The sequence below is a fragment of the Pygoscelis adeliae genome, unplaced genomic scaffold, assembly GCF_000699105.1.
Source record: "Pygoscelis adeliae isolate BGI_AS28 unplaced genomic scaffold, ASM69910v1 Scaffold83, whole genome shotgun sequence".
Taxonomy (NCBI): domain Eukaryota; kingdom Metazoa; phylum Chordata; class Aves; order Sphenisciformes; family Spheniscidae; genus Pygoscelis; species Pygoscelis adeliae.
This window is the reverse complement of record NW_008824467.1, coordinates 3383603-3411561: the sequence shown is the minus strand read 5'-3', so window position 1 is coordinate 3411561 and position 27959 is coordinate 3383603. Positions and strand designations below refer to the sequence as shown.

General features: G+C 37.2%; 1 protein-coding gene across 1 annotated transcript; it reads left to right on the top strand.

Annotated features, from left to right (window-relative positions):
• Positions 1-27959, top strand: SNX2 (sorting nexin 2). The gene is made up of 14 exons (XM_009321105.1): positions 1-114; positions 9309-9472; positions 11461-11527; positions 11735-11778; positions 11869-12010; positions 15391-15469; positions 18770-18845; positions 20130-20243; positions 20471-20564; positions 22344-22549; positions 23580-23723; positions 26416-26496; positions 26604-26675; positions 27475-27959. The coding sequence occupies exons 1-14, from the start codon at positions 81-83 to the stop codon at positions 27523-27525; spliced, it is 1368 nt and encodes a 455-aa protein (XP_009319380.1). The 5' UTR covers positions 1-80; the 3' UTR covers positions 27526-27959.

Genomic DNA, 27959 nt, shown 5'->3' with positions numbered 1-27959 from the left:
GTCCTTCATCTCCAGAGCCAGCAAGTCTTCCTGCAGAAGACCTCAGCACAAACTCCAATGGTCCAAAGCCGGCAGAAATCATGCTAGATGATGACAGAGAAGACCTCTTTGCTGGTAATTGTTCTTTTCTTTCTAATGTGTCTGCACAAACTCTTTTGCTCTTGGACTGAAAGGAATGTGCTTTTCTGGGAAGGAGGGTTAAAACCTTTTTATGCTGTAAAAGGACGTTTTCTTGGCTGTAAGGAAATACGAAGCAGTAACCCAGCAATGGAAACTTCAATTTTAATTTTATGCAATTTAGTATTGTAGCAAATCTTAACTGTTGCTTAACCTGTTGAAGGTATGCTTCTTGGAAAATTCATTAAGTAATGAATTAGTGCCTCTAGCCGTCATCAGTCATTCTTTCCTGAGTTCAACAATCATGTATTTAATTGCAGTCCTATGATTTTCTGCAGTATGTTGTCAGATTTACGAACTTGCAGAAGTAACACACTAAAAAGGAAAAATAGCCCAGATTCTTCTTTGCCCAGAGTTGCTTGTTTTACTATCATTAACACATCTTGCTATTGATTGTATGTTGTTGTGAAACTGTTTGGAGTGTAGCCTTTTATTTCAAACTCAAAGTAGAAAACAATCTTGCTTAGTAGTGAAAACAAAGTGATATGTGACTTCTTTTCAGGATTAGATGAGTTTTGTTGGTAAATTAAAATTGGTAATATTTTTTCACCAGATTTGCACATGTTGTTTCAGGTGTAAACACTTCTATTACACTCTTAATGTTATATATTTTTGTAGCGTAACTGAATTGCTCTCTTATGTATTGAATTAGTGACACTTTGAGAAACTTATTTAATAGAAAAGTTTAATATAAATTTCTTAACTAGTTTTGACGATGAATGGATTTTTACTTGTGGGACTTTGTAGCATTAGTTAAGTTTGTTTACTAAATACAGGTTTCTCAGTGGTGTGTACTGTCAGTGTGTAGTGTGGCAGTGTTAGCTGGTTAGTAACCTGTTCTGCTGACAGTGATAACAGTATGTATCATTATGTAATTAACAATATTCAAATCTGTGTGTAGCAACATGACTTAGGTTACATCCTAGTTTTCTACTTAATAACCATGCATAAGCTGTCCCAGTCTGTTTTCCAGTTACAAAGAAATAATAATTCGGATTCTATTACAAGCTGGAGGGTGTTTCCTTTTCCAGAAGACTCTTTTGTTGTTATGAAAAGGTAACAAATTGGCACATGGGACCAGTCATGTCATTTCACTGGCGCATGATTCTATCTCTATTACTTGACGGTACTGCATGTTTTGGAGAAAGATGTATGAAAGTTTTGATAAATAATCAGTCAATAGACAACACATTGCTAATGCTTCATTAATCAGTCACTACTTTGGTGTTTGTTTTTGAATGTCCTAATGTGGGTTATGGTTGCCTTCAGTTACAGGTGTAGGAACATTAACTATTCAGGAAAGGAGGTGTAATACTTGGAGTATCTTATGTACATCAAAAGGTGGTTCTGAATGCTGCTTCTCAATACTAACACTTTTCCTATTACTACATATTGAGTGAGTCAGTTGGCAGTCTGCTTTGAATACAGTCCTTGTCTTCATTGATTCCCTGATGTAATAATTTGAAAGGAAACTTTACAGCCTTTAGTTCTGGGCTATTTTGTATAGATACGTGTATACACATACCGTTACCTGTGTTCTGAACTTACTAAATTTATATGTGCATATGTTTGATCTTATATTTGCTCATCACACTGGTAGAATGTATTGACTAGTTTACTAACTCTCTGAAAGTGTTTTAAGAGAAAGAGAGAATAAAGAATGGAGGGTAATGTTACCTTTTGTATTTATATTACCTGATCTTATGACTTATAAAGACCAGCATTGCTTTAGCAATGAAGCTTCCTAGTACTAGTAATTTGGTTATTTAGCTTCAGTATATAAAGCCAGCTTTTTATAACTGTAGAGCCATCTGGCGTGGATGTTTTAGGAAAGCCAATTCTCCTTTGGATAATATTAAGAAAAAAGGTGGCTGGAGTAAATATTGAGGGGAACCAGACAGAAGGAACAAATGTTAGCAGCCAGATTGTTTCAGCTGAAATGAATGCTGTGAGGAAAACACACAGAACTGATTTAATGAGTTTGAGTTTTGCTATGGAAGACATTCTCTCAAATGCGTGCAGCGCTGAACTGAAAGCATCTAATGTACTGCATGTCTAACACAACTAAGACTGGTCTTTAAAAGGTCAGTTTATATACAGACTGAGGCTAGTACAAACTCTCAAGCGGGGGGAAAAAACAAGACTGATTTATGGAGCCTAAGGCAGAATATGACATCTTTCACAGTATCCTGTTCTAAGCAGGAAGCTTGCATAATACAGTTGTACCCTAGTGATGAACTTCTGTCTTTGTGTCGCTGTCAGCATAGGTGTTGTCAAAAACGACATCTAATTTGTGTTCCAGTGCTGTGCACTCTCAAGTATAACTATTTTTTCTTTCTTAGGACTGTTTTGCTAGACAATGATGTTAATTCATCTGATTAACTTTCTGATACTGGTTTGCAATGAATAGAAACAATGTGAGAAGTCAACATGAGATGTCTATTTTCTTGCTCCCAGCATGATTGCATAAGCCTGGCTTTCTGTGAAAGCAGGACTTAATTTACAAGTGAGTGTGACTGGGTTTTTTCTTCAGCATGTTGAAATTCCAAAGAAACCTATCTTTGCACAGCTTATAGGAACACTTAAATGGAGAGGAAGAGAATAAGGTTCCACAGCTTTCTAACTTACGTTGTTCCTTCATGTTGAATTATTAGACACTATAAAATCCAGGTCAAGGAAATCCTATGGATGGCTTCTGAAAGGAGAGACTGATTCTTTGGAGGCATAAACAATTCTAGTTTTGCAGACTTATTTGTAAAAAAATGTGATGGTATGCCTTTGTAGCTGTTGTAGGCTTGATAAATCTTTTTCATTATTCCATGTAATAATGCAATCTAATAGAAGAAGAGGTGAGGGAGAAAAAATTATATGATTTCCTGTACTGTTTTAATGCAGTTCAGAATCTGGGGGGTTTTTTAGTTTTTTTTTACTATACTTAAAACCTCTTCGCTATTGTGTTTCTGCATCAGCTACGGGATAGTATATGCAATAAAATGTTTTAGATATTCATTACCTTGACTCTGGTGACTCATAAGTGCTTTGGCTAAACTATCAAAACTGGGTTTCACAGGTGGAAGAAAATAAGTTTTCCATCTGTCATTGGAGACCAGTAAATTTTGTTGCTGCATTCGTTAGTATTGTAGTTCTTGGTTCTGCAAAAAACCAATCTGTCCTGCTAAATCCACTCAAGCACTTTCACCCTTAGAATAAAAGTCAGTGTGTTGATTATTTGGCCAAGAAAGAATTACTTTATCTTACCTTGTAGACCTCTTATGTGTGGAGAACATAGAATCATAGCATACTTTGGGTTGGAAGGGACCTTAAAGATCACCTAGTTCCAACCTCCCTGCCATGGGCAGGGACACCTTCCACTGGACCAGGTTGCTCAAAGCCCCATCCAGCCTGGCCTTGAACACTTCCAGCGATGGCACATCCACAACTTCTCTGGCAAACTGGTTCCAACACCTCACCACCCTCAGAGTGAAGAATTCTTCCTTATATATAATCTAAATCTACCTCTTTCAGTTTATAAGCCATTACCCCTTGTCCTATCACTACATGCCCTTGTAAAAAGTCCCTCTCCAGCTTTCTTGTAGGCCCCGTTCAGGTACTGGAAGGCTGCCGAAATGGTCAGTGCTCAAAATCAGGTAGTATTAGGAGTATCTTGAGGGGCTTTGGGGTGTGTCTTAAAACCTGGCTGTCCATAAGCTTGTACTGTAGACTGAAGAACTAGATACCGAATTAGTCTTTCAAAATGACGGCCTAAAGTTCTGCATATAGCTGCACAAACATGCCATGGGCTGCCTGTGCAGGACATAGCTCTCTGCCTTCTGCCTCTAGTGCTCATAGATGACGAGCAGGGCTGTGAAGTTATATCAGTTCTTTGTCACCGTTTTTGGAAAAATGGAAAATTACAATTTTTCCTCTCCCCTAGTCTGGTAAAAGATTACTTTTGACGTTATTTTGTTTTTTCAGCTCTGAAAAGTGTTTGGGAATGGATTGGCATATGCAAATATCTAGCTATTGTGTCCTGGGGGAAAGGCAATGTGTTGGGGGGCAGGGCGATGTTTGTTTTTATTGGGTTTTTGTTTTGTTTTTCTTCAGGTAGTGATAGATTTGTCTTAGGCTTTTTTCCTGGGAGTTGATACAGAAAAGGAGGTGCTAATTCTGTGGACAAGACATGACATACTTTAAGCCCAGCTGAACAGCTAAAGTTTCTAGCTGATGGTGTCTGTCAGGCTGTTGTCATGTGGTGTGTCTGATCAGAAGAGTTCGGTGCAGATGCCTTGCTGCTTTTTAGAAGCTGGTTGTTCAGTTCTAGGTCTCTTCTGCAAGATACAAATGCACAAAAGCATGTAAACCTACAGTTTTGAAATCAGAAGAAGGCCTTATTAGTGGCTGACTGCTCTGTTAAACCTATTTCTGTTCTCCTTAAGATTCTTCTTAGTACTCCTGGTATAACAGTAAGGGTCATGGGCTATGACTTAGGTGTAGTAGTTCTCACAGTCATTCTGTTAGGATATCTGTCTCTGAAAAATTGCTACACCTGGAGAAGCCTTTTTTTAATAACTTGTCCTCTGTTCTGGACAACAGTTTCTACTTCGGTTTACTTCCATGTTTATGTGATCACCGGAGTAAACTTTCAAAGATAATAAGCCAATTTAAACACTTGAGCCATGTCAGAATTTCAGAGATCTGTCATTTAGAAGTGTGACCAGTAAAATAACTTACTCAGCTGAAGTGAGCTGCTAGTGAGGAATTGCAAACTTGCACTTTCTAAGATGATGTTTGACAAATACTGGTGGTGAAAAGTATCGAAAAAAGAGCTGTCTAATGCTGAGATTGAGTCCCATGCTTGAGTGCTGATAGGAACTTGGTGTAGTTGGCTGTAGAATGTTAATTAAACACAAATAGTTGTCTTCTGCAGCAGGATGAGATGTTTTCATGTTCTTTTGGAGCTAAGCATCTTGACAGTGATCCATAACAAAGACTGTTTATGGATTGTAAAGTAGGTATTTATGTGTAGAAGTCTTACAGCATATGATTAGTGGGAGTGCTTAATATGTGGTGATAACTGCCATAGCTGATTGAGTGTTGGATCTCAATATTTTCCTCCTAAAAGTTGGGCAGTGCAGTTGCCTCTTTATGCAAGAAGAGCTTATGCTTTTGAGAACTTCCCAGGAAAGCAAGACATCTAGATTTCATTTTTCATGCAAATAATAAAACAGACTATTAAAAAAAACCAACCACAAAACCACAACCTAATACCTAAGTTTTTAGGGGAAAATCTAAAATTAATAAATCGAGCAAATGTTTCTGAAAGTGCCATAGTTTCTACTCTGAAACCTACCAAATTAATCTTTCCATGGGGAAAAAAAAACCCACAAAACAAACAGGAGAATTGTCAATGGCTTTTTAATCTAGACCATGTCACCTGATTACTCAAAGTGACAGAATGTATATAAGAAGCAGAAATGGCAGAGTTCATCAGAACAAATCTATTTTTTGGGAAAATAGATCTCCAGCTTATGTACTACTCGAAGACCGAGGGGAAAAAAATAGCGAGAAAGTGTAAAAGCCTCCTGTTATATAGAGCTAATTCTTCTTTTTCCCTTCAGAATCTTTTAATACTTGTGTACAACATCCTTGTCTCTGTCCTCCTCTGTCCTGTCACCCCCTTCCACTATCTTTTCCATTTCACTCTTCTAGATTTACGTAATGTCTGGGATGCATGCAAACTTGGGGGTGAGAGGTAACAGGAGGGAGGATAGCATAAATTCTCCTTTCTTCTTCCTAAAAGAACTGACCTGCTGCTATCAAACAAACAGATACTATTTTCCCCGGGTAAGTTCTTCCAGGAAAATAGCAAAGGAGGGCTAGTAGGCAGCACCTTTAAAAATTTGCTCATGCCCAACCAACCTGGGGTTGCACAGCTTTAGAAATACTGGTGCGGACAAAGTCTAATGTTGCTGGTCTTGCTAAAAGGAAATCTCCTTGCCTTTCCCACTGCTTGTTCCTGCCGCTTTCTCTTTTACAGAAATAATGCACCATCTTAACAGTATCTTCAGCTATCTGCAGAACAGTAGCAGGGGGCTAATCCTGGTTGGAGTTCATGTGATACACAACCTAGATCAGCTGATAATACTAATGGGTGTGTGGATACAAGTCTGAAAAAGAGGAGTGCTGGGAAGGAGTGTGCTTCTGTTTCATCTGACAGCAGTGCTGCTTTGTTTGTTACATGGAATGCACGCTTTTTTCATGAATTCATACTTTTACAGTAACAGGAATGTTTTCGCAGCTAATGAAAGTGAGAAATCTGTGTGCTTTGAATTGTTTCATGACTTGTTTTATAAGCTTGTCTAAAATGGGTAGGTACAGAGAAGTACTTAGTGGTGATTAATGGTTTGTTTCCCAGACACACATGCTGGAATATAGCTGATGATAGAAAAAGGAAGAATTGAAGTGGAATGGCTTTATTTTATAATTTTTTATATTTTATATTATATTTTATATATAACTTATGCTACATATGTATATATAATTTTTTCTGAGAAATGTTTCTGTGAAACAGTTGTTTTTATAACATATAACCTGTATGTTGAATGCTGTTAGCCATCAAAGGAGAGAACTACCTCTTTTCCATGTTTAAATGTTGTTCTACCAGTCTAAAAGTGGTTTTTGCAACTGCCTCAGTTGCAAAAGCATGACTTCCCACCTGATCTGAGGTTTTGAATTTAAGTTCTTTATTGGTTTAAGATGCAGTATCCTTCCTGTGGCATTTGAGGGCAGGAAGTACCAGCAGTATTCTTTAGAAAGTTTAGCAGTAAGAATAAAGCAATGGTAAGAAAATAAATCTTTTCAAAGAAAGCTTTTAGATAATCTTTGTTCATATTAAAAATGGAGACTATAATGTGCTTGCTTTTAAGTTTAGTTTGGAAATACTATGGAAATCTGTAATTTGAAATTAGGAAGAGCATTGCCAGCAAGTTGAAGGAAGTGATCATTCCCCTCTGCTGAGCCCTGGTGAGGCCAAACCTGGAGTGCTGAGTCCAGGTCTGAGCTACCCAATACAAGAAAGACATGGACAGACTGGATTGAGTCCAGTGCAGGGCTGTGAAGATGATTAAGGGCATGAAGTGTACGACATATGAGTGGAGACTGAGAGAGCTGGGGCTGTTCAGCCTGGAGAAGAGCAGGCTCGGGGGAATCCTACAATGTGTAAAAATACCTAATGGGACAGAATGGAGAAGAGGGAGCCAGACTTCTCAGTGGTGCCCACTGACAGGACAAGAGGCAATGGGCACAAACTGAAATACAGGTAATGCATAAGAAAAAAATGTTGATGGATTTTTTTTTTTTTTTTAAATGGTGAGGTTGGTCAAGCACTGGCACAGGATGTTCAAGGAGGAGGTGGATTCTCCATCCACCCAAAACCCATCTGGATGTGGTCCAGAGCAGCCTGCTCTAGCTGACCCTCCAAGCTCAGCAGTTCTGTGATACACTCCAAAACAAAGTGATGACAGCAAACTTTGTCGGCCTCAAGCCAGAATGAGCATTTGCTTCAAACCAGGTTAAGGCATAGTGACCTTGAAGTTTGTTTTCTCAATTTATTTTGAGCTTTGGTATCAAACAAAATTTAGGCACACAGTCATTTCCATCCCTGAAATAGAGAAGTGTGGTTTTGTTAATTTATGAAAAACATCAAGGATTGGCAGAAAAAGTGTTACAGAAGAATGAGAAACAGAATTGACTACAGAATATCTCTCAGTGGCAGCAGGGATAAAGCTGAGTCGTTTTGATATATTGGTTATGAAAGATCATAATATTACTTTTTGCAGTAATAAATGATACGGTTCATTGGATGCTATTTCCAGTTCTATTTTTACGTTGCTAGTAGATTACAGGCTGTTCTGGAGAAGCAAACAATCCTACGTGGGACAAAAATGAGACTTTTTTTACATACAATATAACTATTTCACAAATTTTAAAGTAGATCTGATCTTTAAAATTCCTCTTAACCATTGAGTAAGGACTAATTATATTGATTGTATGTACCAGGCTTTAAAAAGTTTGGAAGAAATATGGTGTATTTTCTTTTCAAAATTTTGAGTGGTTCATATAGACAGACATTGCAAACACAGCTCTTTTCCAAATTGCACAGTAAACCTTTTTGGTAACTTTGTGTAACTTGGAGTGGATCTGTTTTAGTGCTTTTTTACCTGCTTGGTAAACTACTTGCCACAGGAAGTCTAGAGATTGAGATCAGCTGGGAAGTCAATTTTGGTATCAAATGACTGCTCTGTGGTCTATATTATCTTTTAAGGAACTAGAGTTCTTGAAAATGCACAGTTAGCAAGAACCACAGCTTTAGTTATTTAAACTAGAACAGGAACTTCTCCATACCCAGGAAGTGTGTATTTTGCCAGTGGTCAAAATCAGTTAGTGGAGGAAAGCATGCGGGATTTGTAGAGCAGAGATTTACATCCTCTTTAAAGATAGGTGAACTGTCTACAGTCTGAAGAAAATATTAAATTTCTAGTGAACTGTTTTAAGTCCCAAAGAGACTGAAGATAGATAGAGACTAAAGATAGTTAGTCTTACTAGACAGAATGTCTCACCTGCTAATATTTCTGTTTTACAGGTTGTGGGCTTTTGGCAGGGGCATATTATGGTTGTGTACCTTTATTTAACACATGGCTTGGTCTGCTCAGTTATCAGCCTATATGACTAAATCAGCTGTTGTTCAGAGAGCTAAAACTAAAATTGGTACAGGTGCTGAAAGAGCTTCTTGTGTGGTAAAAAAAAATTCATTAGTTTTCATAATATCTCATGCAGAAATAAATGACTTATCACTTGTAACTACTTTAAAAGACTCTTTGCCTAACAGTATATTTAAAAAAAATTGCAATATTACTCTTACTTTAATCCATTATGCACTAGAAGCTCAAATGTCACATCTAGTTTTACCTATATATTGAAAGAAATTATCTGGCACAAATGGATGCTATTTACAGATGATCTTATTAAACTTGAATATCATAATTTTTTAGTGTGCGTGTTTGTTATCTTTGTGATGCACATCCATCTCTATTGCACAAAAACTTCTTTGCTAACTCAAAATGTTTACCTAGAAGCAACAGAAGAAGTTTCACTGGACAGTCCAGAGAGGGATCCAATACTTTCGCCAGAACCTAGTCCTGCAATCACTCCTGTAACACCTACTACATTAGTAGCTCCCAGAATGGAATCGAAAAACATAACAGCCCCGGTGATTTTTGATAGATCCAGAGAAGAGGTACGCAGTAAACTTCTAAATTATGGAAATGTCTTGTTTGTTTTTTGAAGTTTTTTTTCTTCTTTTAAAATGACAGTTCCTAAATATTGACTCTGAATCATCCTTTGCTGAAGGGAAGTATGTAAAAGAAAACCTCTTCTGTTTATTTTGCATATAAAGTTTAGTATGAATTTGACTCATGAATATACTGTAACAATTCATTACTTAGGTGATTATATTGGAGATCTGTGGTGTGAGGAGTAAGATGCTCCATTGCTCCAGAACAGATACTGTAAAAGTGTATGTAGGAGCAAGCTGTGAGCTTATGCAGGATAAATGTTAATGATGTATAACTCTTTACTAGCATATTACAGGTTTCAACTTGGATTTCTGAAGCTGTTGTTAATGGGGAAATGGAGGAAGCAGTTGTTAGTATTATCCTGCATGGTAACAAACAGCTGAGGCTAATGGTAGTTTTAACATTGCTATTTACACTTGGTGTTCCATTCAAAACCTGGGCATTGCCAAATGCCATTCATTCTGGAATGTTTTTCCTAGACAGTGCCTCTGCTAAATGAGTTTGCAGACAAGACTTGCCTGTGACTCAATGATGGCTGCCTTCCCCAGATACCACAAGATGACATTTTATTCTGATTTTTTCTCCCTTCAGCCCTGGTACACTGTCCCTTCTGCCATGGTGTTTCTTAAGACCTCTGTTTTTATCAAACTTATGTATATTATGTGAAAGATTATGAAATTCTGCATGATTAGAGCTCAGGCAGGTATCAGAAAACTCTGTTACTTTTCCTTTCCAAGCTCTTCCGCTACAGCTACCATTAATAAAAAGGAGTGTCTGTCCTTTGATTAGAGGCATATAGAAACATCACCAATGAGAGTGGTTTTTGAACCATAGTATCTGCTAGCATTGGAGGAATCACAGAATCATAGAATCATTAAGGTTGGAAGAGACCTCTAAGATCATCGAGTCCAACCGTCAACCCAACACCACCATGCCCACTAAACCATGTCCCTAAGCACCTCATCTACCCGTCTTTTAAATGCCTCCAGGGATGGTGACTCAACCGCTTCCCTGGGCAGCCTGTTCCAATGTGTAACCACTCTTTCAGTAAAGACATTTTTCCTCATGTCCAATCTAAACCTCCCCTGGCACAACTTGAGGCCATTTCCTCTTGTCCTATCGCTTGTTACTTGGGAGAAGAGACCGACACCCACCACGCTACAACCTCCTTGCAGGTAGTTGTAGAGAGCGATGAGGTCTCCCCTGAGCCTCCTTTTCTGCTAAACAACCCCAGTTCCCTCAGCCGCTCCTCATAAGACTTGTTCTCCAGACCCCTCACCAGCCCTGTTGCCCTTCTCTGGACACGCTCCAGCACCTCAACATCCTTCTTGTAGTGAGGGGCCCAAAACTGAACACAGTATTCGAGGTGCGGCCTCACCAGTGCCGAGTACAGGGGCACGATCACTTCCCTGCTCCTGCTGGCCACACTATTTCTGATACAGGCCAGGATGCCATTGGCCTTCTTGGCCACCTGGGCACACTGCCGGCTCCTGTTCAGCCGGCTGTCGACCAACACCCCCAGGTCCTTTTCCGACAGGCGATACAGGAGATACAATGAACGTATCCCTAAGATAAATATTTACTAAAAAGTTGGAGGCCAATAAGTCCTGAGCAAAGGCTGCCATACTAAAAGCTTTTGCAGGAAGGTTTAAAACTAGAATCACAGAATCATTTAGGTTGGAAAAGACCTTTAAGATCATTGAGTCCAACCATAAACCTAACACTGCCAAGTCTACCACATGAACTTCGTTGCAGCGACAATCAATGTTAGAAGTTATATTCACTTAACATTGGATGGTGGGTCTGGAAGGGTTTTTTAATCATACAAACATATTGACTTCTCCTCCTCCTTCCTCTATACCCTTATCCTTGTAACCATACATAATATGAATGCACATTACCTTGTTAAATATGCATATCTTTTTCCTAGATTGAAGAGGAAGCAAATGGAGATTTGTTTGATATAGAAATCAGTGTATCGGACCCAGAGAAAGTTGGTAAGTACCTTGAGCCTAGTAAGTCAGATGGTAGACTGTCTTATCCCTTGAAGACTATTCTGAGATTTTAGCATGATTTCTTATTCAGTTACCTTTTGGCAGTTTAGTATCTAATTGGAAAGCTATTTAATGTATATTTTGGAACAAAAAGTGTGTGGAGGGATTAAAACAACTTGCCCTAGGATAAGTATCTTAATTTTCTTACAGGAGATGGCATGAATGCTTATATGGCATACAGAGTAACAACAAAGGTAACTAGTGCAACAAACATTTGCAGATAACTTTTTTCATAGCTGAGTAGATGGATCAGTAATTCATAACATTTTCTTTTTTTTTTTAAGACATCACTTTCCATGTTCCACAAAAATGAATTCTCTGTTAAAAGAAGGTTCAGTGATTTTCTTGGCTTGCACAGCAAATTAGCAACAAAGTACATGCATATTGGTTACATTGTGCCTCCAGCTCCAGAAAAAAGTATTGTAGGTAAGTGTAGTTCCTGTACGGTTGAATTTAAGCGTGTCAGTTAAGTACTGTAGTACAAATGAAGTATTTTAATACCTATTGGGCTTGTAAAATACATACTTTTCTGCACAAGTATTACTTACTGCTTATCAGGTGGTCCAAACTATTAAATATTCTTCCTGTTCTGTATTTTTAAAAAGTTCAGGTTAAATTGGGAAGATATGTACTGGCCACTTCGTAACTCAGACCAGCGTTGATAACAATAATGACATTTGTATTAATACATGGCCTTCTGTTTCTTATCTATCATTCTTTCTTCACTGTTGCCCTTCAAGAGCTGATTAGTCTAGCAAAAGAAAGATGTTAAATGAAAGTTTATTTTTAACTTTTCTCAGTTATATAGCAGTTTTATCACTGCTGTTATCAGTTGCCTAATATACAGAGCTTCATGCGTACTCCACCTCTCTAATACTTCAGTCTGTTTCTTTTGGTTATGGTGAACACTAAAACCTCTAGTTAATTCTTAAAAGTTCTAATTCAGAAAACACTTGAGTGATGCTAGTCTTTGTGAATGCCTTGAAGGATCAGATCCTTTCTCCGTGAGCTAAGAAGCATGCCTGATTTATTGAAGCAACTTCAGTTTTATGAGCTTTAAGTAGTAGAGGTTCTTTCAAAATAACTAAACATATAAAACAGTAAAACCTGTTGAAGTCTTTTGGCTTACCCATTTAAATAAGTGATTGGACTCTAGAACGCTTTTTATATGTAGGGAATGGCAGGACTTTTTTTTCAGTAGTTTAGTCTGTAAAGCTAATTGGAGCAGCAGCTTTTCGTGTAAGTAGGAATAGGCAGAGTGAGTAGATGTAGGCAGCAGAAAGCTTGGGAAAATCATGCTTTTAATTCTGTGGAAAAGCACTGCTTCAGTGCTTTCAGTCTGTAATACTGAAAATTTAATCTGAATTTCTGGTAGTGTTTGAAAGTAATGTATGATTCTGTAATAACCAATTTTTCATGTTACAAAAATAAGTTTACAATTGCTAACAGGGCTTATAAAGATGGAATGAGGCTTCTAGTCATGTCCTTTGGATGATAGCACATTTAAGGCATTTATGACAGTGTGCAATTACATGGAGATGTAGTACTTGCATCACAGTCAAATTCATCTGTAAGACAAAGCTTGGACTGGATTTGAGTTATCATGTGAACAAAATCAGCATAAATAGATACACCTGGAAGTGTGTAAAATGGTGGGACTTATTGCAGTGTAAGCAAGCACTGACTGCCACTTCAGATCCTTGTATAGAGACTTTGTTAAGCTATAGATAAGTTGGGAAAACTTACAGACTCTGTAGGACATTTTCCACAGAGCATGAAACTCCTGCTGTAAACTTAAACTTCAGTGTACAGGTGGTATTTAGTTCTATCCAAAAATAGGTAGTCCATACATTTGTAATTCTGGAGGAAAGAAGGGATTCTAGGCTGATTTAAAATGAGGCATCTTAAAGCAGAGAGCTGGCAAAACAGCTGAAAGTAAGATGACATACTATGTTTAGATCATGTGTTTATTTTTAAAGTCTTAATACAAAATATCATACATTCAGTGTTATGCAGTGTGTATTGTACAAAAGTCTGTAGTCTGTTCATTCTGTCACACTGTTGATAACACCGGGAGTTTTAAGCTCCAGCTGTATCTTGGTGATGGGTGGGAGGGGCTGGCACTTCAGACCTTAGCCACAATTTAAGTGGTCAGTTACTGACTGTGGAACAACAGGATAAAACTGAGTCAGTGGTGAGCTAGAGTTGGACATTCATCCAAACTGCCTCGCTACTTACATATGTGTGTTGGAAAATCATGTTTTCTGTTTTTAAGAAAATAATCTATTAAGTCATGGATCCTTTCCTGTGAAGGATTAGAGTGCTTGGGCTACAGAAACTGCCTTTACACTTGCATTTAAACAGGCTTATATTAGCAGAGAAAGCAACCTGACATGACATCTAGAAGTAACAATATCACAAGTTAGGAATTCCTCCTATTGGTCATTTGATCACATATTCATTTTTTTCCCTATGAACTTCTGTTGCTATCAAATGTGAAGGATCTCTTGTATTAAACTGCAGCTTTTCATGCTTTCTGCAGTGAAATATTAATGAATAGTAATATTCTAATGCAAAAAAATGAGGCATATGAATTACCTCACCTTTGTTTGAATGCTTTAATTCTTGTACTTAAAGACACACTCGATTTTACAGAAAAATTTGTGGATTTACAGTTACGCTACACTGTGTAGTATACCTTTAAAAAAATGCCGATCGATTTATTTTCATCATGTTACAGAAAAGGGAAAAACTAAGGCTTCACTGAGAGGTTAAGGGTCCCTCCTTGTTCCTGTAAGGATGCTGTTTGTCCCCTCCGTGGGTTACTGTGTGAGACTTCTAAAGCCAGAAGGGAGATCGGGTGAGGAACAACTTTGGGAACTGTTGACCTGGCAGGTCACAGAGTACATATTCAGAATCTCAGACTTAGACCTTTTAGCTGCAGAAGCACAGAACTAACAGAGCAGGAATACACTACAGGTAGAAGTAAGATGTTTGGACTGTATCATAACATACCTTTCCTGTGTTTTAGGAAATAAGAATAATTATGAATGTTCAGTGTTTCATGGTGTTTTTGATAGTGTTCAGGTTCCTAAACTCTCTGAGTTTGGGTCTTTAGCATGAAATATATTGACCTCAGTCTGACAGTTTTAGAGTTCTTCTGTTGCTGAGGTTGAATGTATTTCCCATACCATGAAACATCAGTAACTCTGGCTCCCCATCATAGTTTTTTGGCCACTCTTGACTTGGGCAGAGGAAGCGATGTAAAGCTACATACCTTTCATTCTGCTGATTTTATTCTCCATTTAGTTTGTAGTCGCTCATATGCTTCTGAATTTTCAGAGATGGTTAGTTTGGCTTAGTTGACTAAAAAACTCTTAGTTTTAGAACTTAAAAAAATAATAGAATGAAAATATTGGTAATAAGCTTACTAATTAATAGGCTTATAACCTAAGATTTATTTTCCTATTCTGCTTTATTTGGGTAATTTTTTTTCTTCTGAACATGAGTGACCAGTAAGACTCTGATCTTCATTTAGATTGTCTTCATAAATGCAAATTAAACTACTTTGTATAACTTGCAGTCACAATTAATGTATTACAGGAAATTGCATATTTCACAGAGCTGCTTCCACAAAATCATGCAGCATGCAGTGTGGATGTTTGTTCTGTTCCTGTATAGTGTTTTTCGTTGTAATTTGACTTAAATACATAAACTTAGGTGAGCTTTATCTTCTAATCACATCGGTTATGTTAATGATTTATTTATGATAAAGTAAAATCATTATGATGCCATTTTCTTCAAAGGCATGACCAAGGTTAAAGTAGGCAAGGAAGATTCTTCATCTACTGAATTTGTAGAGAAAAGAAGAGCAGCTCTAGAAAGGTAATGTATGTATCTAACTAAAACTTGTTTAGCCTCAGAATGATTTGTACTATACTACGTAAGCTCTGTAATTGGGGTCTGGGCCATCTGTACTTCGGTGGATTCTGGACGCTGTGTGCAGCTGCCAAATTTTTGTGTAGAAATGGAATAATTCCCATTAATAATGGGAAACGTAGCCTTATTCATAGAGAGGATTATAGCTAACTCTTTTCAAACTGGTTAGTGCTTAAAATTGAGATTGCAGAGATCCAATAAGTAAAACTTTATCAGCTTACTTAGGCATTTTGGGTTTAAGGAATTAAGGCACTTCAGCAGTGTATCTGTTCCGTAGAAAATCAACTGTTGGGCAGGGAGACAGGTGAAAGACCTTCAGTCACTTGAAAGTAAAATGGCCTTCTGACAACTTACAGCACATTGATGTGACTAGCTGAATTTTGGCATAGGAGATATTGGATCTCTGTCACCCAGCACTGGTATGCAACTAATATTGTTCAAGTATCTTTGCCGTGGAAGGGTACTGTCACTGATACACGGCATCATTTTCCCCTGTTGACATGGCTAGTAAAGCCTTTAGAAAGTGACTAGTAGAACTTACAGAAGTATACAGTCTTACTTTTGGTATGATTTTACAATATGCCCATGGCTGTGATGCAATTGCATCATATGAGAACAATACACCATATAACAGTTTCAGTTAAACTAGAAAATTAACAAAAGTCAAAGGTTTTAGGTTGTATGTTGAAAGACCTATCTAACAGATATTGTATGAAGCTCTTGAACTTCTGGAGTTCCAGAGCCAGTCTTAAACAAAAAGTATCTCTTCAGAATCCTGTTACTAATATCTTTTGGTTTCCATTTCCTAAGTAACAGAAGACTTACCTGAAATGATACTGAACCTTAAAATACTGATAGGTTGTTCTGTCTTAGTTATTTGTTACTGAAAATTGTCATATAGCTTAACATTTGCCACTTAAAATTGCACCCAGAAGTTACTGAAGTTGTTCTGTCACTTGGTGTGGAACTGTGAAACACGTTCTGGTTATACAAGTCTATTGCTAATGGAGTGATGCTAGGAGATATGAAGGCTTGGAATAACAGCTGGGATTAGAGTAATTGGGCTTAGGTAACTGGACAGATACTTCCACACAGCTTTAGGTCTCTGTCTGTAATAGAGATGACTAGTTTCCTTCTTGGTTGCTTACTTGAACAACAGGAGTAGGATTAGAAAAAGTTTAATTCACAAGCTTGTGTGCATGCTGCTTTTTCATTTATTTGTTAAAGGAGTTACACTAGTGTACCACTTCTAGCGGATGTTGGGCACTCCTCCCATACTGGGGAGTGGACTCCTCAGGACTTCTGACAACGTTGGGAAGGCTTTACAGTATATTCCATTTGGTTTTTTCAGAAAGACTATGAATATCTTATCTGGCAAGGAGCAACTTTTTAATCATGCCAACTTTAGCTGTCTTTTCCTTTCAGAATCAAAAAGTTACCTACCTACCAAGGTGTTCAAATGCTATTTAGAGGCAGTGGTTCTGTTGCTGTTGCCTAAACCTGAGGAAAATGTATTAATGTTCCCCAGAAAGTCAGACCAAAGAAATCTGCTTCAATTTGTTCTTTTTTGAACAGAGAACTATGGGGAAAGTGGGCAGGAAAGCAATGTACCTTGTTAGTTGAGTTCATTAAAATTTATGCCCTAAAATAGTGAACTTGCATACTACAAGTCTGCCTGCCAGATGTCCTCAGGCACGTTGCCAGTTGTCTCCAGTGAAAATGTTAGAGGTCTCCCTCGGAGTAAAGACTATTCTCTAGCAGTAGATTTCTAAAGAAAAATCTCTTTGGTTGTTTGCCACGTTAAATTTAACTTGTACTTGCTACTGAGCATAGAACAAGCGAGGAAAAGTTTAGCAATCTAATGTATAAAATAGTTTCACTGCAACCCTTAGCTTCTTTAGGAAGAAAAATAAGGATCTGGTGGCCACACCTAATGGAGGGTGGAAAAAATACATTACATTTACAATATCAATATACTCAGACTTTCAGTTAAAAGTCCCAGCCCACATCACTTTGTAGGACAGTTTCTAAGCAATTTGTGAGTGTAACAGGGTACTGGTTCTGGTACTTCATAGCTGAGGCTTGAGAAAAACTAAAGCTTTGCAAAAAGTAGAGTGTGCTGTTGATAGTTTTCTGTCACTGCATCTTAATTGGCAATAACATACTTTCTTATATTCCTGTGATCTTTTGAGGTACTAGATTTCTATAAAGCATTCTTGTAAATGTCAGACACTTTCTGTTAATACGTAACGTTAAAATTAGTTATGAAAAACTTGAAGCAGTCTTCAGCAGAAGACAAACTTGCAGCAGTTTTTAGGGGAAGAATACTGTTGAAATTTCTCTCTTCGACCCATATTTGTTCAATCAACAGTTTTTAGATCTAAGCAGAAATGCAAAAAACTGCAAAGGGAAGGAGTTGCATTGATTTTTTTTTTTTTTTTTGGTGGGGGGTGTGTGTGTGTGTGGATCAGTCCTTTAGAACTAATATGGATTGAAAGCTTTAGTCTAGCCAGCAAATAAATAGTTCATACCTAGAACATAATCAGCTCACTTCTCCAAGATTTCCTTTAGTACTAAAATAAGTCAGCCAGAATTATCTGTAACAAAAAGCCTGTCCACTGCACTGTACAAGAATGTTTAAACAGGCTCATCTATTTTTTTCTGGCATAAATTGGCTGTTATTAGAGGAGGAGGAATTCACTCAGCTGTTGAAAATATGAAGTATAATATTTTACCACTGTGCAACATAGAGTTATGGCAGGTCCCACCTTAAGGAGTTTCTAGTGTAAACAAACTATGGTAGGGTCCACTGCCCGCACCTTTGGTGTGTTGTGTTATGTTGTGGTATGGAGTGCATGGGACTGCCTTACTTTCAGTCAGAAGTTCCAGGTTTTGTGGCAAGCATTACTAGAGTAAGGCTTCAGTGAATGTTTCAACAGCTTAGTGGTCCTAGCTTGTAACTCTGTGTAGGACTTAGCCTAAGTGTTTGTTGGAGGAAGGTGACAGAATGCATAATAAATGTGGTCTGAAGAGTCAGCAGAGAGGCAAAGGATTGAAGGGGCATGGAGACTGAACTATCATCTGACCCTTTAGAGGTGACTTTTTAAAAGCATTCAAGCCCCATTAGATAAAGAGGGAGGTTGTGTGCTGCATTGTACCCGTTCTTTAGATGAAGGACACTTTCCAATGCTGTCAGGCACACTAAATCTGTTTTGTTATCTAACATTTTAATTTTTAAAATCATAGGTATCTACAACGAACAGTAAAACACCCAACCTTGTTACAAGATCCAGATTTAAGACAGTTCTTGGAAAGTTCCGAGGTATTTAAGTTCTTTTAAGTTCTCCTGTTTGTTTCTAGATATGGTAACCTACAAAGCAATATATTCTTTTTGTATTGAGACCTGATCCCCTAAATTCATATGAAATCAAATTGGATTGTACCCTTCATGGAACAGAATGGCAGAGGCTACTTAGGTAATGGTGTGCCTCTGCCTCTGATACAATTAAGAGTGGTAGTGACCAAAAGCTATTTGCTGTTCAGTGACTTCTCAAGCGAGTTGGTCTGTCCAGTTCTGAGTGAAGCTTGTCATACATGGTGCAAATCTGTACTTGATGTTACTGATTGTTAAGTAAGATCAAGAATTAAACTAGTTTGAAAGCAGCTCTCTTGCCTCTAGGAGTCCAGCTTGAGGTGTAGGGTAATGTGAAAATGCTAGCAAGGCTGTTGGCCAGGCTAGATGTTTTGTGAATAGAGAACTTCAGTCACCCATGCTATCAATCTGGCACCTTTCACAATATTAAATATATTGTTAAAGATACATCATATCTCTTTATAAATGTGCATAGTGGATTCACTGTAATACTGAACTGTCTTTTGGCCAATGTCAGTATCTTAGTTATACTAATAAGTCAGAGAGACCTCACTACTGACAAAAGCATCATTGATAGATAACTTACAGTGGATTTGTCAATGCTGCTGACAGACAAAACATCACATGAAGGGTAAATGGTCTGACATAGGGGCCACCTTGTATGGCATATTCAGACTAGCCTGAATAATAATATAAATTAAATTTAAAGTTTGTTAACTTACCCTTGAGAATTTCTAAGTACCTAAGCAAATACACAGTTCTCTTGATACGCATGAGGTAGGTTTTGAAATCTGGCCTATATTGGAAAGCAAAAAGTCATCAACCTTTTATAGTCAGCACACAGTGCAAATCTTGCATTACAATTAAATGTCTCACAGAATTTCCTTCATCTAATTTGTTGTAAATCTAAGCTTTTCTGTTCCTGTAGTGGCAGTTTGTTCTCTGTATTGTATAGGTGGCTAGTTAGGACCTTTGGCTAGTTCATAATAACTTTGGACAAGTGGGTCGTTTGTTCCATTTAAATGTAAAGATGTAGAAGAAAAGTAAATAGTCTATATTTTTAAGTTTTCCTCTTGAGAATGTAAAAGTAGTAAATCTGAGAAATTAGATTTCACTATATTGAAACACATAGGAGTAAAGAAAACACTATATCCTTTTCTTTCCCCCTTGTGCCCAGTTAAACCTCCATCCTTTTAACCAGTCTGTTTGCCCTTATTTGTCATTCAATTTCAGCTGCCGAGAGCGGTTAACACCCAGGCTCTGAGTGGAGCAGGAATATTGAGGATGGTGAACAAAGCTGCCGACGCTGTCAACAAAATGACAATCAAGATGAATGAATCGGATGCAGTAAGAGCTGATTTTTCAGCTTGAATAATGAGACGAATTAATGAGCCTCAACAATTGCATTTTAAAGCTGTAGAAGTAGAAAATGGGTTATTAATTTGCTTATTGGCTTGAATTCTTAGCTGTATCAGTTGACCACCCTGGCAGTACGTGGATAATTTGCTTCTTTAAAACCAGAAATGTTGTTCGTAATCTAATTTGTAATGCTTGACTCTCTCATCTTTTGTCAGTGGTTTGAAGAAAAACAGCAGCAGTTTGAGAATCTGGATCAGCAACTTAAGAAACTTCATACCAGTGTCGAAGCATTAGTCTGCCACAGAAAAGGTAACATTACTTTTATGTGGCTGCATGAACTGAAGTGGTTAGAACTTTAGGAGATGGTGATGAAACAAGACCTTAGTGTGTCAGAGCTCTTAACTAATTAATAGAGTTATACAGTATATTTTAATGCAAAAATCTTCTAATTGTACCTTTTAGTTTGAACTGCTCTATCATTTTTGTATACCTGTTTTTCATCTTAATTTTAACCAGAATATCTGTCATTCCTAAAGTTACTATATTGATTTAGCATAATTTTTTTTCTTGCAGACATTCAATACCATACCTAGCAAGTGATTCCACTACATTAGACATCCATAAATGTATCTCTAGGTCTCATGGCAAGAATCATTTTCTTCTGAACAAAAAGTGGCTGCCTAAATCCATTTAGACATCTTTTGGTTCAGTATTGCTCTGTTAACTGAGTTTAAGCTCTTAAACAGGAATTTACTATTCTTAATTTGGTCCACATAATGATACATCATCAAGCTACTGTCAAGGTAAACTTTTCTGGAAAGATAAGTAGTCTCAGAATATCAGCTTTTGGTTTACTTATTTTAGACAGAAGCAAAGCCTGTAAGTTTATATTTTAGTCGCCATGCTGCCATTTTGTCAAAGATTGCTTTCCATCAGATGATTTTAAAAAAAAAACAAAACACCAAAACTTTGATGTGTAGTTCAAGGAAGACCATAAATGTGCCTTCTGACATTACTGTATTATGTTAAAATATGGGGTCACCTTTCAGCTCTACACTATCAAAAGTACGCGAAAATGTCGTTAAGTTGCTTTCTCATAACTCTATCAGGAGTTACTCTCTGTAGTAAAAAATCTTTGGCCAGATGTCCTCAAAATTAAAGAGTATTTTAAGCAGTAATGAAAATCAAAGTGTTTGTTTACTGTTGATTTGACACCTGCTTATAGATCTGAAGAAGTGTTTATTTTTTTGACGAGTTGTGTTTGAATTGTAAGGGTTTTAAATATCTGAAGACATTTTGCTTCTACAAACATCTCTGGTGTTCTGATGATTCCACAGAAGCAGCACAGTTGCAAACAAACCTGCACTTTTAATCCTGAAGTAATTTGGATTAAACATTTGTTCAAAGGTCCTTCACAGGACTTAACTTTGTACAGGATGACTTACATGGGATTTGATGAGACAAATCTAATAAATAAGCTCTAAACTTTAGCTTCATATATGCCAGCCATGCCGGTATGTGGGGTTTTCTTTTCTTTTAAGGCATGTCAGAATGTGGCAGTACGTTACAGTATGCACAGTTAATGGTAGTTTAGTCAATGAAACAGTCCAACAGAAATAAATTCCACTCATGGGGGGGGTGGTTTTGTGAAATAGTTGGGTTTTTTCCACTCTGAACTGCATGGTACAACTGTGCTATGGACCAGTTAAAATTGTTTTGAATTTGCTCTGTAGGTGACTTTGGCTTTTGTTTTGTGGGATTGCATTTTCTCCGAACTTGGCAGTTGGAGAATACTGAAGTGACAGTTTTTTCCATGTCTTTTGCTAGACAGAGTAGGCATGACATTAACAGGCTCAGCAAAACATTTACTGATGGAGAGGTTTTTTCTGCAGGAGTTTTTCTCCTAGATGTGGTTTCATTGTGATCTCCTTGTGTATTTTATCATGAGCCTTAGGAAATACAGCTTACATTTTTCAGTCGGTGAAGTTAGGCTTGAAACAGGGCAGAGGTCTCTGCTCCACTGATCTATGCTGCAGGGTAATATAACAAATGAACTACATTGTACTGAACATTACTCCTGTATTTCAGAGCTTTCGGCCAACACAGCTGCCTTTGCTAAAAGTGCTGCCATGTTAGGTAACTCTGAGGACCACACTGCTTTATCTAGAGCTTTGTCTCAGCTTGCAGAGGTTGAGGAGAAGATAGACCAATTGCATCAAGAACAAGCTTTTGCTGATTTCTATGTGTTCTCAGAACTGCTTGGTGATTACATTCGTCTCATTGCTGCAGTAAAAGTGAGTACTACTAGGAAGAATACTGATTTTTGTGTTTAAAGTCACATTCCTCGGCCTGTAGATTTAGGGTAAATGAATTTGCCTTTGCACATGTCATAACACAGTTAAGACTAAGTTTTTGCCTGAAGTTCTAGCTGAGTAAAATGAATGGATCCATGATCAGTTAATCCAATGATAAAAATGGTTATGATCAAAAATTATCCAGAATGATCCAGACAAAATGTAAACGGTGAACATCATCTACTTTGAGCAGTACTAATTGTGCACAGTATTTGGGGACATCATACACTGCTGTGTCTAAGCATACTGTACTTGTTTCTCTCAGGTTACTTATTTTTAAAGTATGCTCATAGATTTTCGATAGCATAATTTGGCTGTATTTGGTAAATAGCCAATAGGTTCCGTAAATAAGAAACAAATACAATTGTGGATCTACATCTCATTAAAGAAAATACTCAATTTTGGTGTAAGTCATGCTGCACAGCATAATTAGGTTTTGGTATGGGAAGGGGTGTCTACAAATTTTATCCAGAAATATCTCTGAACTTGCCAGGTTCTTGAAGGTTGCCAGGTTGTTGGGAGTATGTATTTTTCTTTTTCTTTTCTTTTTTTTTAATATGTATACTTTAATTCTGCTACTTTAGTCCATTGCTAACAAAAATGTATTGCTGAATATGCATGTAATCCATATGCATGAAAAGTTCGCTAGGATCTGCATTTAGAGAAGTATTTGCATAATAGAGCACTTTGTAGTGGTTGTTTTGGTAGTGTTTTGATGGAATGAGGAATATAAAATGGTTTGGGGCACTAAGGTGTCTGCTCTGAAAAGGCTTCTTGAATACCCTGTTAATTGTGGAAGGTATTGAGCTGGCAAGCATGCTGTCAAATGAAATGCAAGAAGACGTGGTAGACACAGTGAGGTTTCTTTGAGTATACTTGTTCCAGTTTTATCCAGAATTACCTTTTCCTACTAGGAATTTAGATAGCTCTAACAATTCCAGTTGCTTAATAAATTTGTCTGTCCTTACAGGGTGTGTTTGATCATCGAATGAAATGCTGGCAGAAGTGGCAAGATGCTCAGGTCACTTTACAAAAAAAACGTGAAGCTGAAGCAAAGCTCCAACTTGCCAACAAACCTGATAAATTGCAGCAAGCTAAAGATGAGATAAAAGAGGTATTGTTATCAAACATTATTTTGGAGGTCAGACTTTCTGCATTAACTCATTCATTCTGCATTAATGCACTACTTTATACCATTTTTATTTACAAATCACGTACTCATTTGCTGTTTTCCATATTTACTGAAATTGTTAAAAGGAATTTATTTAAAATATTAAATGTGCACAACTGTTACTCATTGTAAGATCTGTAAGGCAGTTAATACAGTCTTTACAGAGTCTGGGAGATGGGAGGAGGGGAATATGGACAAGTTAAATAATGCTTTTAATTGTTAACGGATCGCTTGGATAGGCAGAGGAGCATCTCTTGGCTTCTAAAGCTAAAATCCAGCTAAGATGACTAATGGAGAACTGTTCCCATGTTTTGCTTAATTATGCAGCATATCTACCCATATATATATATGTATGTATATATGGTGTAATTTCAGTAAAAATAAATCTAACATGTTGAAGTGTCGTAATTTATACACTTTTTCTATCATGCTTCACTAAGGAAATTGAAGAGGTAGGACAACTTAATTATTTAATGTTAATGCATTCTAATTACGCACCAGTATTCTCCCATTAAATAATGGGAGAACATCATTGGAGATTTCAAGCTCTCTTACGCAGTTACTTTGTTTTGGCTTCCTCATTGGTCACTAACCACGTGCTGCTTTGTTCTTTCTGCCCTTCAATATATTTTGCATATGGTGTTGAAGTTACTCATGAACTCGGCTTTCTTTTTCTTAAAAAAGGCCTTGTTTACTGCAAAGACTTAGTGACACTCTTGTGTGACCACATTCTTGCTGGTTGCCTCTCTTGAGGTCACCCATCCATCCACAATACAAGTGAGCTGGAACTCCTTGTCGAAAATCCTTCCTGAGTATTGGAAGTAGTAAAAGAATTAATTATGTTATTCCTGAAGGATTTATTTTTCCTACTTTATTGGATGATTAGAGAAAGTTGTTAGTAAACGCACAACTTGAACGCGCTGATCGAAAGTTACTGCTGCCATTGAAACATGTTCAGAGTTGCTGAGTACTGTAATAGTAGTCCTTCTGGCAGAGAAATTGCAAAGTGGAAGCCTACACAGCTTGAGCTTCATCCATGACTCAGTTGCTTTTTGCAGATAAAAGGCCAAAGAACAGTCCTAGAAATACCGTATTGAATAAGGAGAAATTTCACCTTGTCAGAAACTGTAAGATGGCAGACTATTATCCAGTGATAATTCATATAGGACCCGGCATTTGGGCATGATGAAACGGGGATGTTGGATCCATTAGGCCTGTAGAGGCTTTGACTGAAGTCTCAGGCACCTCTAGTTGCTGTGGTAGGAAGGCACAGGCAGTCTTAATCTGCCTTTTCCTTGGCTGAGTTGTGTATTGTTTCAGTTATCTTCAGGCTGTTCTTCTGTGAAGGACATCCTATTATGACTTATTGCATAGCTTCATAATGTATATCTGAAAAGGCAATAAGGGGACTCTGAATAAATATAAACTAAAAATATAAATACATAGATATTTATTGGAACATAGATGATGTTCCAGTAGTATCATATCACATCTCATATCACAATAGTAACTTGACACTGCACCACAAAATGCTTTTGTGAATAAATAGCACTACTGGATTGCTAACAGGAATAGGCTATATTGAAGTATGTAGTTTCCCTGCTGCCTTTTTCTGAGGAAGATAAGTGTTGCTGGATATATTGGCTCCCATGACTCAGTAAGTTGAGAGGAACAGATACAGTTGCATTTTAAATATGTTAGCCTGCATGTGTCTGAAGTGTGAGGCTGATAGCTTTTTTTTCACAGTATATCTACATACCTAGCTTAAATTTAACAACATAATTGGTGTGTAAAAGCAATTATAAGGTAATGTAGATGATGATGATCTCTTTTTGTGTAGCTAAATGTCTTTTCCCATAAACTAAGGAGAAACGTAACTTAGTGTCATGTATTGTTACATGAATGCCACACTCCCAATATGGCAAAACCCCACAAGCAACATCTCTTCCTCTGAATTTTCCTTTTGTGCTCTTCTTACCTGCAATAACTTTTCTACTCCTGCTTTCTATGAAAACAGTTCCCACTGAACAAGAAAACATGTGCTTTGGCTTGCCTAAGCAACATGCGTTCTGACTGGAAAGCCAATAAACACGTCCTCAATAGCTTGTCACCTGCAACAGAAATATGATAATCATGTACTTGACCACAGGCAGAGATGAAGATTTAAACATCTCTTCTGGGATTAGGCAAGTACAGGGAACAAACTTTTGAGACTCCTCCACGCTTGATTGGACAGTTATCCACAGAAAGCTTACAGGTTTAGATTCCTATTGTAGCAATGCTTGGAAATGGAATAGTGGGTAAAGCTTTAGAGATCCTTTTTCTTTTCTAAAGAGTCTTTAAAAAAAGTTATTGAGTGTTCCTTAATAGCAATATTAAGATATTTTTAGATTTCATCTACAGATAGCATTACCTTAAGAGATACCGTTGTTTTAACTGATGTGATGTCATCCTATCATACAAATTGTTACTTTGAAATTTTTATTGTAAGACTTTCCCTTAAGTATGCCAAAAAACCAAATAGGTCCCTTCCAGCTCTTGAGTGACTATCAGTAATATACTAAAAAAAGTTCAGATACTGATAGACTGAATGGACAACACAAAGTCTTATCTCTGCATGTCTTTCCTTTGCCAGTGGGAGACTAAAGTTCAGCAAGGGGAAAAAGATTTTGAACAGATCTCCAAAACCATTCGCAAGGAAGTGGGAAGATTTGAGGCACGTATAATTTTGTCCAAGTAAATGACAGTTTTACTTTAGATAATATTGACGTTCCAAGTAAAATTGGATAAGAGGTTAATATGCCATAATTTATTTATTAACAGAAGGAACGAGTGAAAGACTTTAAAACTGTTATTATCAAGTACTTAGAGTCGTTAGTGCAAACGCAACAGCAGGTAAGATAAAATTTAAGTTTTTGTACAAGTTAATATTTAATACGTTCCATATTAGGTTAGTTAAAAAAAGACAGGCTTTAAGTATAGCAGTTTCTAAAACATAAAGAACTACTTCTAGTCTGTACTGTATTGGAGAACAACATAGTGATTGCAGTTTCCCAGCTATTGCTGTGTTCCCTTGCACAGCTCTAATTCAGGGAAGCAAGGGAGAAACTCGCTTAGGGATATGGGCGAGTGGAGGGTTTTGTCTTCTCCTTCTGAAACGAAGTAATACTTTCACTTATAGATTGGAGTAAATTGTAATGAATGCGTACTTAGACTTACTGAAGAGACTTGAATACTTAAATGTTTATTGCTTTTTTTACAAAGTATAAAATATTACTGAATATTGTAAAGCAGTAAAACAGTTTCCAGTGACTCAGAAGTAGACCTTCCCAAAAGAGTGTCTGGAGTCTTTCCTTTGTTCATTCCGGGAATATAACCCTCCGGCTTTGTTTAATTAAAAAAAAAGTGGTACCCTTAGAGGTAAGAATAGCAAACTGAGCTTGCAAACAAATTCTGTATAACTGTATTCTATAGCATTGTGTTCAATGTGTGGTAACAACTGTTGCTATGAGCAGATTTGTGTATTTATTGCTTGTATTTTTTCTTGCATTATGTAATAATGTGAATGGATAATATGAAGCACCTATGTTCTTACTTTGTCCAGTGGAGACAATTTTACCGCAAGAGGAGGAAGGTATATGTGTTTTCTTTTCCAACATGTAGCGCTTAATAGTGTTTTTCCTTTCTCTTCAAGCTAATAAAATACTGGGAGGCATTCCTACCTGAAGCCAAAGCCATCGCCTAGAAGAAGGATATTCCAAATGAGAAGACACTCTGGATGTTTGTCCTGGATAAACCTAAATTCCACAGTGAAATCACTTTAAATCATCCAAATAAACCACTATATATTTTATGAATTAACATGTGGCTTTTTTTATATACTACAGCATTTTATTAACAAGCTGCATGTCCTGACCCTCTTTGAAGTGGACTGTGGCATGATGTTCTGCAACACATTGCTGAATTGAACACTAATGTGTCTTAATACTTGCACTAAAACGTGCACTGCAAGGCCAGAAAGCTGATATTTTTGTTCTTTACAATACAATGTTCTGTAGTACGTTTACCTGATCTTTATGAAACAAATTTAATTGCATCGATTAATGTTCACTTAAACATTCCTGTACAAAATCATGTTTTTGTGATTACAATAATAAAGGGATGTACCTTGTGAAACAT